Source organism: Nerophis lumbriciformis, linkage group LG03 (genome assembly GCF_033978685.3).
Source record: "Nerophis lumbriciformis linkage group LG03, RoL_Nlum_v2.1, whole genome shotgun sequence".
In the NCBI taxonomy this organism is placed as follows: domain Eukaryota; kingdom Metazoa; phylum Chordata; class Actinopteri; order Syngnathiformes; family Syngnathidae; genus Nerophis; species Nerophis lumbriciformis.
The window spans coordinates 46,903,208-46,916,739 of NC_084550.2; the positions used below are offsets into that span (position 1 = coordinate 46,903,208).

A 13,532-nucleotide genomic window follows, 5' to 3' on the forward strand; every position below is an offset into this window, starting at 1 on the left:
TTGGGATCTGCATAAATCCTGAAAAGTTGCGCGCGTCTGCCTTTGTAGTCCGTGTCAACCATGTAGTTGATAAGCTTCTTCTTTTTCTCTATCTTCTTGTTATGGGACATTCATCCTTCGCTGTTGCCATTTCTAATATAAAGTAGTGTAAAGTTCTTACTTATATCTGTCAGTAAACTCACCATGAAAGCCCTAAAACATACCGGTGTAGTGAGTTTACATTATTCACCCAAGGAGCTTTAGTTATTAGAGAGTTCCGGTCGGACAGTTTTTCACGGAAGACATTTCCGGTGTTGTTTCCGGATGAGGAGATGCTGCTCCGTTATTGATTGAAGTAAAGTCTGTGTTGTGTACTAGGCAAAGGGAAGGAGGCGACACCAAGGCAGAACTGCGTTTTCAAAGGTTTATTTAAACCTTTGATGAATGTGTGGGATGTGTATGCTACCACTAGTGAGTGAATGCAGACGATGTGTGGAATTAACAATGTTGAATTTACCAGTGTTTTTCGTCGAATCCAAAGGGGTAGGCGAAGGGGTAGTCCGCAGGGACGCAAGCAGTCAGGGGCTGGAGAGAGGCAACGATGTCCGGGTCCAAACAGTGGTCAAGGATTGGGGAAAGCAAGCAACAATCCGGGAGGAAGTCGTGAGGCAAGACACAATCACGGAAGACACAAAGGACATCAAGACAGGAACGAGGAAGAGCGCAAAGAAGGCGAGCAAGGAGCTTAGGGAGAGGTGCCAGACGTGATGCTTACTCGGGTGAGATTGGCTACGTTCTGGCGAAGGTCTCCTGGCTTCGCTGTCTCATTATGGCGCTCCCTCTCGTCAGGCCCAGGTGCGCTGATGGGTGATTGCCTGCAGCCTTGTCGCTGCGGGGGCGTGTCCGAGCGAGCAGCCAGAGGAGGAATTGTGACACTCAAAATCATGAGGGAGACGGGTTCGAATCCGTGCCTTGGCAGTCTGAATGTCATTAAAACAGTTAGCTCCATCTTTTGACACTCCTTCCACCACCGTCCTTGCACGCTACACCGCTACAACAAAGATGACGGGGAGAAGACGCTGTCGAAGGTGAGCCACGTAAATAAGACCGCCCACAAAACGGCGCATCCTGAAGCGACTGTCAGAAAGCGGCTTGAAGATGATCTGTAAAACATCATCCATGCAACATTTTGACCAAAGAACCAACATAACATGTTATGTAGACCACAAGGAAGTGTTTTACATTTAGAAAAAGATATATATAAAACGACTCCTTTAATGCGCCTTATAATCCGGTGCGCCTTATGGTCCGGAAAATACAGTATTCACATCCATTCTGGGTGCTGTACTCAGTAAAAACCTACTCTGTTTTTAAGCTGCTCTGCCATGATGATTTTAGCCATAGCACAGAAATAAGCAAGAAAATCCATCAGAAATGTACTGTAGAAAATAGATCAAAGTAAATTATCAAAGAATTATTTGTGTAGCCCTAATTAAACACATATATATATTTTTAGAAGTTATTAACCTTTACTTTCTGTACTTTAGTACAGTTTATTATAAGTATGCTTTCAAGACTTTGACTCAAACTTTGATTTTTATTAAAGGTATTTTCCTGCACAATATACTAACCTTCAGTTTTGTGTGTACTTTATTAACCTTTTTTTTAGTGTTGTGTGCCAGGTAGTTTTGGCGTGATTGGGTTGATCAGAGGCATCAGCGGCTGATAGGTGGCCTCCTTACTGCCTCATTCCAGGCCCGTCCAATCAGTCTGCTTCCCCGCTGTGTTATGCAACAGGCCGACTGCATGTGTGCTTGGGAGGAAAATAAAACTACCCAGGCCCAACTAATCACTCTCTTGTTTTTTCAGACAACACAGCGCTACAAGCGGGGGTAAGCATGTGTTTAAAAAATATTTATCATTCCTTATGTGTACATTACACACACCTTCATTTTACTCATGACTGAACTTATTGCACTAAATATACTATGCACACACACACACACACACACACACACATATATATATATATATATATATATATATATATATATATATATATATATATATATATATATATATATATATATATATATATATATATATACATCTATGTCAATGTACGATATCTTACTGAGGTAAGAGACATATTTTCTGTACTTTGCCTTTTAAGAAGTACTTTAGATATTGTAATAGCACCGGGTTTACTTTGGTTGATTTTTTTAATGATTGGATAATATGGACATTAAAGCCGGTGACTGTGTTTTATGTTGTCATTGATTTTTTTTTTAAACATTTGAATGGGGAGGGGATTTGTGTTTCTGTAAATCGCCACGGTTGTCTGGACGTGAGCGTAGTTTGCGATTAAAAGCCAAACTCATTTAAATGTGAACCTTGCTCTCTGCAGCTGTTAATGACTGAGCCCTAATGTGTGATTGTAACGAGCAGAATGCTTGATGTAGAATGTTCTATGAGCTGAGAGCAGCCACCTTCTGTTGACATTTTTAAAAGAACACATTTAAAGTGTGCATTATAGTAATACTCAATTATCATTTTATATATCCATTATTTTTTATCATCATATAGATTATTTTACCTGCAATGTCTCTGTTGTCGCATCATGCAATTATTTTAATTGTACTGTTTGGATTTTTAACCATGTGAATGCTCTCTGTGAGATGTTCTATATAAATAATTTTATTTATATAGAACATCTCACAGAGATCCTTACTCACTGAAAGACGGATCAATTGTCTACTCACACAAGAACCAGGAAACTTGGACGTAGACTTAGACAAACTTGATTGGTCCATATTGGCTCTTAATGAGTCATTATTACGTGCTTATTAATGTCTTATTCTGCATGGGGAACATATTCACCATACTTGCCAACCTTGAGACCTCCAATTCCGGGAGGTGGGGGGGGGGGGGGGGGGGGGGGTGTAGTCGGGGGGGATACTTGACTTTCAGTGAATTCTAGCTATATATATTTATTTTATTATATATATATATATAAATAAATAAATAAGAGAAATACTTGAATTTCAGTGTTCAATTATTTACACATATACACACACATAACACTCATCTACTCATTGTTGAGTTAAGGGTTGAATTGTCCATCCTTGTTCTATTCTCTGTCACTATTTTTCTAACCATGCTGAACACCCTGTCTGATGATGCATTCTGCTTCGTCTCCTTGTTGTGTGCGCAGTTGTGCACTACACTCTCTAAAAGCCGTAGATGTTATTGTCACATATGCATGTACAGCAGATGGCAGTATTGTCCTGTTTAAGAGTTTCACAACATTGCTGTTTACGGCAGACGAACTACTTTACGGTGGACGAAAACGTGACTGCTGTTGTTGTGTGTTGTTACCGCGCTGGGAGGACGTTATGGTCCGCATGGAGCTGGAGGGGGCGTGGCCTCCAGCTCCGCCTGAATTTCGGGAGATTTTCGGGAGAAAATTTGTCCCGGGAGATTTTCGGGAGAGGCGCTGAATTTTGGGTGTCTCCCGGAAAATCCGGGAGGGTTGGCAAGTATGATATTCACCATTACTAACCCTAACCCTAACCCTAACAAAATAACTGTAAATTAAGTCTTTGTTACTTAGAATATGTTCCACTAGGGTCCAAATAACTCTAAATTAAAGTCTTTGTTACTTAGAATATGTTCCCCATACTAAAGTGTTACCAAACAAAGTGACAAAACACTGCAGGTCTTTAAAGGTTTGCTTGTATTCCTTTGATACAGACGATTGTGGAATATTTCTAAAAGTCTGGTTTCTCCAACGTGTGATGTTGCAAAGCACACTCTGTAAAAAGTTGTAGAGAACATGCTATGCATGTTACTGCATGCTATGCACGAACACATGACTGTTACTCAAGTTGTTCTTTGGACCTACTTACACAACAGTGACTTTGCATGTTTGCAAAAAGTAAGCAATGTCTGTATGTATTTAGTTGACCTTTCATTTTGCTCTTTGTTGTCCAGTTTGCAGTTCAAGGTCACCTGTGTGAAGTTGCCGCCCCCTTATCACTGTAAATAATAAAATAACACTGCCATACGTTTGTGCTACTTTTGTGGCGCAAACAATTTTGGTCTAATTATCATATGTTTTATGTATTGACTTGATAATAAAAGCTAGAATATTGAACTTAAAAAGTATAATAGGCAAAGTTGTTTTTCAGCACAAACGTAGCAATAACCGAATGAGTCAAGTTTGGGTACTTCTGGTGTAGGGGATGGTTGTGAATATGAAAACGTTAATAACTTAAAAACGATAACAGTTACACAAAAAATGATTGCTGCACAAACGCAGCACAAACAAATGGAACACGTTTAGGGAGATTTTGACTTATTTGGGGGGCTGGTTATGAATCATAACACGTTATAAACATAACTATAAAACATCAATGAAAAACTATAATAGTTAGACATAAATGTTGCAGCACAAAAGGTTGGGACAAGTTTGGGGAGCATTTGACAAGGTGGGGGTGCTAGTTATTCGTTACAAAATGTTGACAAAATAAAAACTATAGTAGACAAAAAAATTAGCAGCACAAACAAATGGGACAGGTTTGGGGAGATTTTGACATGGTGGGGGTGAGGGGTCTGGATGACGTCACTCGTCAGAAAATGTATTTTCGAATAACCTTAACCATAACGGCACAAACGAAAATGTCTATAGCACAAACAATTTGCAATAAGAAAGGAGGCCAACTTCACACAGTTTGAGATTTGCACGGAGCTGGACTCTATCCCAGCAGACCTTGGGCAAAAGAGAGCCAACTGTGGACTGTCAATCATTGGGTAGAGGGAGACAGGCACCTAAGTGAAGCACTATGTTGACACACACACGGACGGAGGATGCTTTCTCCATTGTCTATCATTGCACCGATCGCCTCCTGACAATGACCGCGGCGCATCCATTTGTGCGTAACTGTGCCAGTTTGCACATATCTTCCAAACGTGCTAAAATAATTGCAAAAACAGCGTCAGCAAACCGTTTCAGGTTTGATAAATCACATTGTGGTTGCTAAATTTGCATCTCCTACAGCACAGTGGGAATTTCTAATAATCAGCATATATTCTACATATTCATGAAGACAAATGAGCTATTTGGCTCATATACAAGACGCAATCCAAGCTTGGTAAAAACCGGGTTGCCTGTTATCAAGTTTACTCACTTTTTAATACCAACAAACCTTCAGTAGATCAAGCCCATAATGAGTGGAGAGTAGGAGTACTTTCTTAAAGGGACAGCACTCATTTGTGTGTTTCATGGACACATAACCACTCTGTAACAGAGTCCTCTGCTTGGTGGTTGGTAGGAAGTTAAAAGTTAAACTTAGTCACACACACACTAGGTGTGGTGAAATTACCCTCTGCATTTGACCCATCCCCTTGTTCCACCCCCTGGGAGGTGAGGGGAGCAGTGAGCAGCAGCGGTGGCCACGCTCGGGAATCATTTTGGTGATTTAACCCCCAATTCCAACCCTTGATGCTGAGTGCCAAGCAGGGAGGTAATGGGTCTCTTTTTTATAGTCTTTTGTATGACTCGGCCGGGGTTTGAACTCACGACCTACCGATCTCAGGGCGGACACTCTAACCACTAGGCCACTGAGCAGGTAAAATATGTATTTCACTCAAACACTAATTTATTCATAAACTTTATTCAATATTTTTCTTTTAATATTCCGTCTCTCTATCTTTGCTAGGAGGTAAACATACTAAATCAGTAAGGGATCAAATACTTGTTATGGGCCTGCTGCAATGCCAGCGCCCATTCACATGCTGCCAGCCCATTGCAGCCAATATCATTATTGCTCATACTTCAAACTTGATTATTATTGTTCTTCTCTTACCGCCACCACGAGACGAACCGGCCAACGAACCCCCACATATGTTATGCCGTCGGAAAGGTCTCATGTGTGCTAAGCGCTAACTTTTTTTTTAGCTATTTGTGCCCTTTTTTTCTTTCTTTTTTTTTTACTTTTTTTTTTTTTAACGTAATTCCCCAGCCATACACCTCAGAGTCCTATAACTTGGTATGTGACAAATGCTAACTATTATTATGGTCACGTTAGCTTGCTAGCATACTAACGTTAACTTGCTAACTTTTTGAGCTAGTTTTGCTACCGTTTACCCCAGAGTCTTATTACTTGGTATGTGCCACTTGTTAACTTCTAGCATGCAAATGATAGCATGCTAGCTCGCTAACTTAAACATGCAAACTTTTCCGTCTACTTTTAAATGTTTTTCTCTGTTTCCAAAGCCATACACCTTACAGCCGTGTTAATTGACGTGTGAGACATGCTATCTGTTAGAATGCCATCAATAGCACATTTGTTAAGTGTTAGCATTTTAATGTGCGTATGTCGGTGTTGGCCATTCGATAGAATAGAATAGAATAGAAAGTACTTTATTGATCCCTGGGGGAAATTCAGCACCATGAGGTGGCGACTTGGCCAGGGTGTACCCCGCCTTCCGCCCGAATACAGCTGAGATAGGCTCCAGCACCCCCCGCGACTCCGAAAGGGACAAGCGGTAGAAAATGGATGGATGGATGGATGCTAATGTTTTAGGCTAGCTCTGTAATTCATTTTGTACAGTTACACCTAAAACTCACAGATTCAGACACTCGGCACAATCTAATAAGTACGGCTGCTTCCGGTGACCCCCAGCCAGAGGTCCATGGCTCAGATCGCAGGCCCATGAATTTTCTAGTTTTCTATACTGTACATTCAAGCTCTACAATTTATCTTAGCAACTTTGATAGGGATTCAATCAAAGGCCGATAGAAGCACATTTTTAAAGTAATACACACATAAATGAGGATGGTTTAATATAATCACGCATAATAGAAAGATGCATTACGATATTGCCCGTCTTTTCTTTCTTCAGACCACTGTGAGGCGTGAAGATGAAGATTGCTGTGATTGGTCAGAGTCTGTTTGGCCAGGAGGTTTATAAAGAGTTGAGAGAAGATGGTCATACCATCGTTGGAGTATTCACCATCCCTGACAAGGACGGCAAGGCTGACCCACTGGGTAAGTATACTGCGATGTAGGATGCTTTTTTTTTTGTCCTGTCCACCCACTCGGGCAAATCATGTAGTTGGTGTAGACGCCCATATCTGCTGTACAGATTTACTTTACAATAGAGAAGTGTGGGATACTTCTCTTGTTGCCTTATTTGCATTTGACTGTAAATGAATGTTTGGCGCTGGAGGGGAAGAAAGAGAAGTGAACTGTATTAACCTTGTAGATTGTTATAGTAACAATAGGTTAAGCTTTGTCAGTGTGCCATGTGTTACCCAGTTCCCCCTAGGGGAACAACGTTAATATATGTTTAATGAAACGTGATTATATGCATGAATGTATGTATGTATATGTACTTGTATATGTACTAGGGGTGTAACGGTACGTGTATTTGTATTGAACCGTTTCGGTACGGGGGTTTCGGTTCGGTTCGGCGGTGTACCGAACGAGTTTCCACACGGACATATTAAGTAGCGTAGCGCACGTTGTGTAAACAATGCACACCGAGGCACAACACACGGCATGCTAGCAACGACCGGGCTACGACAACATATAAAAGCCAGATATGGAAGACCCTCCTGCCTCGTTAAGATCTCCCGTTTGAGAACTCTTTTGCTGCGCGGTGCAGAGGACGGAGGTTTGCCGACATTGTTCAGCAGCGGTAAGGCATGCTTCTGCAACACGTCAAACATGCTAACCCATTTGAAGTGGCACCACCCCCAAGTGAACATCGCTTCAACAAAGATAAAGACGAGCAAACAGCTCCCACCTCTTACTGCCAAGTTAGCCAGGCTGGGGGGGAGAAAAGTTAATCTGAGGTTGAGTTGACTTGAAACTGTTTAAAGGCCTACTGAAACCCACTACTACCGACCACGCAGTCTGATAGTTTATATATCAATGATGAAATCTTAACATTGCAACCGGGTTAGTTTACTAAAGTTCAATTTTAAATTTCGCGCAAAATATCCTGCTGAAAACGTCTCGGTATGATGACGTCAGCGCGTGACGTCGCGGATTGTAGAGGACATTTTGGGACAGCATGGTGGCCAGCTAATAAGGCGTTTGTTTTCATCGCAAAATTCCACAGTATTCTGGACATCTGTTTTGGTGAATCTTTTGCAATTTGTTCAATGAACAATGGAGACAGCAAAGAAGAAAGCTGTAGGTGGGAAGCGGTGTATTGCGGGCGGCTGCAGCAACACAAGCACAGCCGGTGTTTCATTGTTTACATTCCCGAAAGATGACAGTCAAGCTTTACCATTGGCCTGTGGAGAACTGGGACAACAGAGACTCTTACCAGGAGGCAGGGGCGGATTAAGAAATTTTGGCCCCCTGGGCCTGACATGGTCTTGGCCCCTCAACCCCGCGCGTGCACGCGCACACACACGCACGCACTATGCAAGAAATACTGTATACTGTGAACAGACATGCACACTGTACTGTACAGAAGAGTGCACATACTGCACACACACTATTAGGTATACCACACAGACAAGCACAGGTTTCACACAGACACAGGTAGGGGGAGGGGATAAATGGCCTAAAAATAAAAATTTTGGAAAATGATTATGCCCACTTCAGTGATGGTGCATTGGGTCATTTGAGAGATATTATGTATTGGAAGTTGGTACCTATCATGAAATAAACCCCCCACCCCACCCAAAAAACTAAATTGGACATGATTTTTGCCCCCTTTTCCTCCCTTCTATCATTAAAAATAAAATAATATCTTAGGAAAACACTTTGGCATAACGGCAGCTGTGCAGCAAATTGAGGCTCAAAGTCTGTATCTATTTTGTGGGAAAGCTTGAGGAGGAGAAGGAGAAAGGTAAAATGATAACACATGCATCGGAGAGCACCACAAAGAAAGGTGTAGGCCAGTTCATGGTACAAGGGCTGCATGCAGGTCAAGATAGCCCATTTCCTCTGCCTGTCTTACCCATTCACCGAGAGACCACTGAGGACATAGAAATGCAAGTGGATATGGGGTTCGAAATACTGGCGTCGGTCAGAGGAGTCAATGTGGAGGATGTTTATAAACTTGTAGATGCACATATGACTGACAGCACAGAGCACAACAAAGGCTTTTCAAAGCTGTTGGCAGAGATGAACAACTTGGAAAAACCAGCAGGGCAGATCTTTTGTGGCACCCACACTACACTGGGCTTCAGCAGTGCCATGAATAAAGTGATGCGGTTGGCGGAGGCCGATATGAAGATGGAGCAAGTGCTACAGAGTTTCATGGTGGATTTGGATGTAGACAGCAAGAATGCTATAGTGGCTGGACAGGCACTGGACATGTCCTGAACTCAGTGTCAGACGTGGCTGCTGAATACTTGGATGAAGTGAAGCAGTTGACAGATCTCATGCTGCCCCATCTGAAGACTGTCCTGGCCAGGCAGAGGATGGACTATGGGATGGATGAGGAGACCTTCCCAATGGACCCTGTCAGTGAACAGGCTAGTAACATTGATGGCACCCCTGTGCACAACATTGGGATGGAGAGACAATGTGGCAAGGTGGACTACAGACTGAAGAAGTTGAGCACACTGAACGCAGTCAATAGGTCAATAATTTTACAGAAGAGCCAGGAGCTTCAGAGGTTTCAAGGCAGCAGCACAAGCAAAAAGAGAGGTTGAACTCAACTGGAGTAAACTCATGAAGGCAAAATTCGAGAGTTGGGCTGACGAGAAACAAGAGATGGCTCAAAGACAGGAGAAGAAGAGACTAGACATGCTGGACACACTGAAATCTTTTGGTGGCCCCTTCACGATAGTGGGGAAGTTGAAAAGTTCCTTGTCGATGAAAGTCTGAACAAGAATGCAAAGCTGCAGAGAATGAAGCTTGAGGTTCAGTTTGCCAGAGAAAGCACCAAGCTTCTGCCTAAAGTCAATCCTATCTTCAGAATCCAGGTGACAGACAGTTCCCAGAAATGGCGAAAGTGCAATTCTCCCAGTCATAATGGATACTTGGAATTTTATGGTGGTGGTAAGTATTCATGAAAACAGGTAGCCTAACATTAGTGAATGGGTGAATTCTGGAAATAACAACCTAAAAATCTTACACAGTGCACCTTTAAGCAAGGGGTTTCTTTCGTGCTTTCAATTTCGCGAAATCATCCACCACATCATTGAAGTCCAACTCTCTTGTCAGCTCACTCTCAATTTCCATTAGAGATAACGCATTTAATCTTTTCTGAGTCATTCTTGTGCGCAGCTCATTTTTGACTCTTGACAAAAGAGAGAATGAGCGTTCTCCCTCACAGTTACTGACCGGTAGAGTGAGGAAAAATCTGTAGCGCAATGTATGTATTAGGAAACGTAGGCTGTAGTCCAAAATGTATTATTGTTTTGAGCAGTCCTGAAGGGGTCCTCTCCTCATCAGTGTTGTTGAGCTGTATAAAAGATTTGAACTGTATAAGCTCCTGTCCAAGACTTTCATTGAGGTCAGATGAGTATGATTCAGTGAGAATCTTGGCCTTGTGAAGGACTGAAGCATTGGACTCTGTATCCAAAGAGAAAAGGACACTGAACAAATTGTTCAGATGTTTGTAGGCCTCCAGACGGTGATTAAGGCTTGAACTCAGTTGATCAATAGAGGCAATAAATGTCTCTATTTGAAACAGTTGCCTTCCCTCAAGCACAACATCTGGGGATGCTGATTCATCAGCAAACTTTTTACGTTTCTTCGTCCGTTCAGCCCTGTAAGATGGGGTGCCACCCAACATGTTTAAGGCTTTCTGCTCAAAATGATCAAATAGATCTCTTTGGGAGAGAACAAAGGTGCGCAGAGATTCCATCAATCTAACGGCTGTACCAAGGTCCATGTCTGCTTTTTGAAGTTGCAGACTTGTGGCCTGAAATCTGGACAGAACAGTGTCCCAAAAGCCTGCCATGAAGGCCATCTCAAGTGAATCCAGCTTCCGCACTAGACTGTCAGCTTCAGTTTGTGTGTCTCGTTTCTCTGTGTCATCAGTGGAAATACCCTGTAGTGCTGCTCTTATTTTACTGTAGTTCTGCCACAGTGCTTTGGTAGATTCTGCACGGCAACTCCAACGCGTGTTGGATAAAGCTTTAAGTGTGAGATCTATGTTGGAATTGCCAAATACCCTGTCCCATTGGTGTGTGGATGCAGTTGTGAAGTTGTAAATAGACTGAATCAAGTCAAAATACTTGGAGACTTCATTTCCACATCTGTCAATGCTGTTGACTCCCACCAAATTCAAAGAGTGAGCTGCACATGGAATATAGTGTATTAATGGGTTGCTTTTCTTTAAGTGAGCCTGCAACCCATTATACCTCCCTGACATGTTGCTGGCATTATCATAAGCCTGCCCCCTGCAATTTGACAGCTCTAACCCTAGATTTTCCAACACAGACATGACACAGTTAGCCAAACTTTCACCTGTATGGCTAGTAATGGGCTCAAAACCCACAAAGCGTTCAACAACACTGCCCTCTTTACTAACAAAACGGAATATGAATGTCAATTGGTCCACATGAGATAAATCTGGGGTTGAATCCACAATGATAGAGTAGTATTTGCTTGCTTGCAGTTCATCTGCTATAGCCTGTTTGGTTTTTGCACCCATCAATTCAATGAATTCCTCACAAATGGTGGAGGACAGATATGAGGTATTACCTCGACCCATCTGCCCAAACTTTCTGATGTGATCCTTTAGAAAGGGATCAAATTCAGCCAGGACCTCCAGAATACCAAGGTAGTTCCCATTGAGAGGAGACCCTAACGATTCATTTTTACCCCTAAATTCAAGGCCCCTTTCTGCAAGGAATTTAATGACTGCAACAACTCTTTGTAACACCTGCCTCCAATAGCTGCTCTCTGCCTGAAACTGTTTGAACAGGTCTGCATCAACTGTGGCACCTGTGGCGCGGTTCAAGACTGCTTGCATGCAGGTTATGTGCTCAGCACTTCGCTCATGTTCACCAAATCTTTGTGAGTGTTTCCAATCACAATAGCCTGTCACAAAAGAATGCGTTTTTGGGGAAAACAGTTTGCATGCAAAGCAGTAAACATTACCAGTAGAGGGAGAGTACATCATCCACTCTCTTTGTACTCGTTGTCCATTGGGCAGGTGTGAAGTAAAATGTTCATTGTTTAGGCATCGGGTTTTGCCTCCTAGCCCACTGTTCCTCACAGAAGCTGGATAATGGCTGTGACGGTTGTGAAATGATTTTGCACCTCTTTGAATAAGAACTTCCTTCATTGACTCAGTGAGGGTATCAGCCCATTTAGCGGGATCACTAGGTAGAGTTGTCACTGTAGATGGTGTTGAAGAAAGATTCAACTCATTTTCTATGCTGTCCAGAGGTGCAGTGACCTCACATTCATCCGAGCAACTGGCTACTGCTGAGTTGGTTGAATCATTAGCATCCGAAGCATTTGGTTCAGTGCGTACACTTGTAGTGGTCTCAGGATCTTGGGAGCTACATGCTAGCTCAGGTGCATTGCTAACCTTAGCTGAATTTGCAGTAGCATTTATAGAATTGCTTTCAGCAGATGTCTTTGTACTGAAGAAGCTGGAGATATTTGGAACACTCTCAAGTAAAACTGATTCCTTTTTTTTCTTTTCTTGCTGAATTTTTTTTCTAGCTCCTCCACTTAAGACGTTTATGATCCATATTTCCCTTCTTTCTGTGCACATTGGCTCTTTGCCTATCACAACAGCTTAACCAACTATGTGTGTGTGTGTGTGTGTGTGTGTGTGTGTGTGTGTGTGTGTGTGTGTGTGTGTGTGTGTGTGTGTGTGTGTGTGTGTGTGTGAGTGATGCAATTTTCAAAACTAGTAATCTAGCATTAACAGTCAAAAGCAGAAATCAGCTGATTTCTATAAGAACTGATAACAGATTTCCAATCAATGCTAAACTCAGACAGCGAAAGTCACTAGATGACGTTTTGAGTCGCCAGTCATGTATGGCCAAAAGTCTCTAAATCGAATGCCAACGTTGCTTAATCGCCAACACACTGGGACTCACTGAAGGACTGACAGTGAATAAAAAAAGATGATTAAGATAATTGTGTACTTTTCTCTTCTGATATTTTCACTAAGGACCCCAAGCTATCTGCATGCAGCAACAATGTCTGACAGACAGGAGAGCGGAGTGGTCAGTGATGAATGGCAAGGGAACAGACTGATTTGTACTGAGGAGAAAGAGAGAGCCAATTACAGTGAAATAAATTCCAAAAGAGCCAAATGACTAGCTGAAGGCAGGGACAAATGCCTTGGAGTGACCAACAAGAGTGCAAAGTACCAAATGGCAAAATGTGGGAAGACCAACAGGCAGATCTGCTTTTACCACTTATCTTCACAACCAAAAAGTCGCTAAATGATGTTTTCAGTCGCTAGCCAGGTATGGCCAAAAGACGCGAAATCTAGCGGTAAAGTCGCTCAATCACACTGACAGTGAAACAAATAATTTTTAAAAAGATAGTAATCGTACAATGTCTTGTACTTTTGTCTTCTTTCTTAATATTTCTCAAAGGACAGAC

General features: G+C 42.2%; 1 protein-coding gene across 1 annotated transcript in view; it reads left to right on the top strand.

The window, feature by feature from the left end:
• The first annotated feature begins 618 nt into the window (after positions 1-618).
• Positions 619-13,532, top strand: part of aldh1l1 (aldehyde dehydrogenase 1 family, member L1) — a 74,155-nt gene continuing 61,241 nt past the window's right edge. The window contains exons 1-4 of the mRNA XM_061937956.2: positions 619-758; positions 829-1,067; positions 1,849-1,871; positions 6,886-7,031. Coding sequence (XP_061793940.2) covers positions 6,905-7,031 — 127 coding nt within the window. The 5' untranslated portion in view covers positions 619-758; positions 829-1,067; positions 1,849-1,871; positions 6,886-6,904. The remainder of the gene's footprint in view (positions 759-828; positions 1,068-1,848; positions 1,872-6,885; positions 7,032-13,532) is intronic.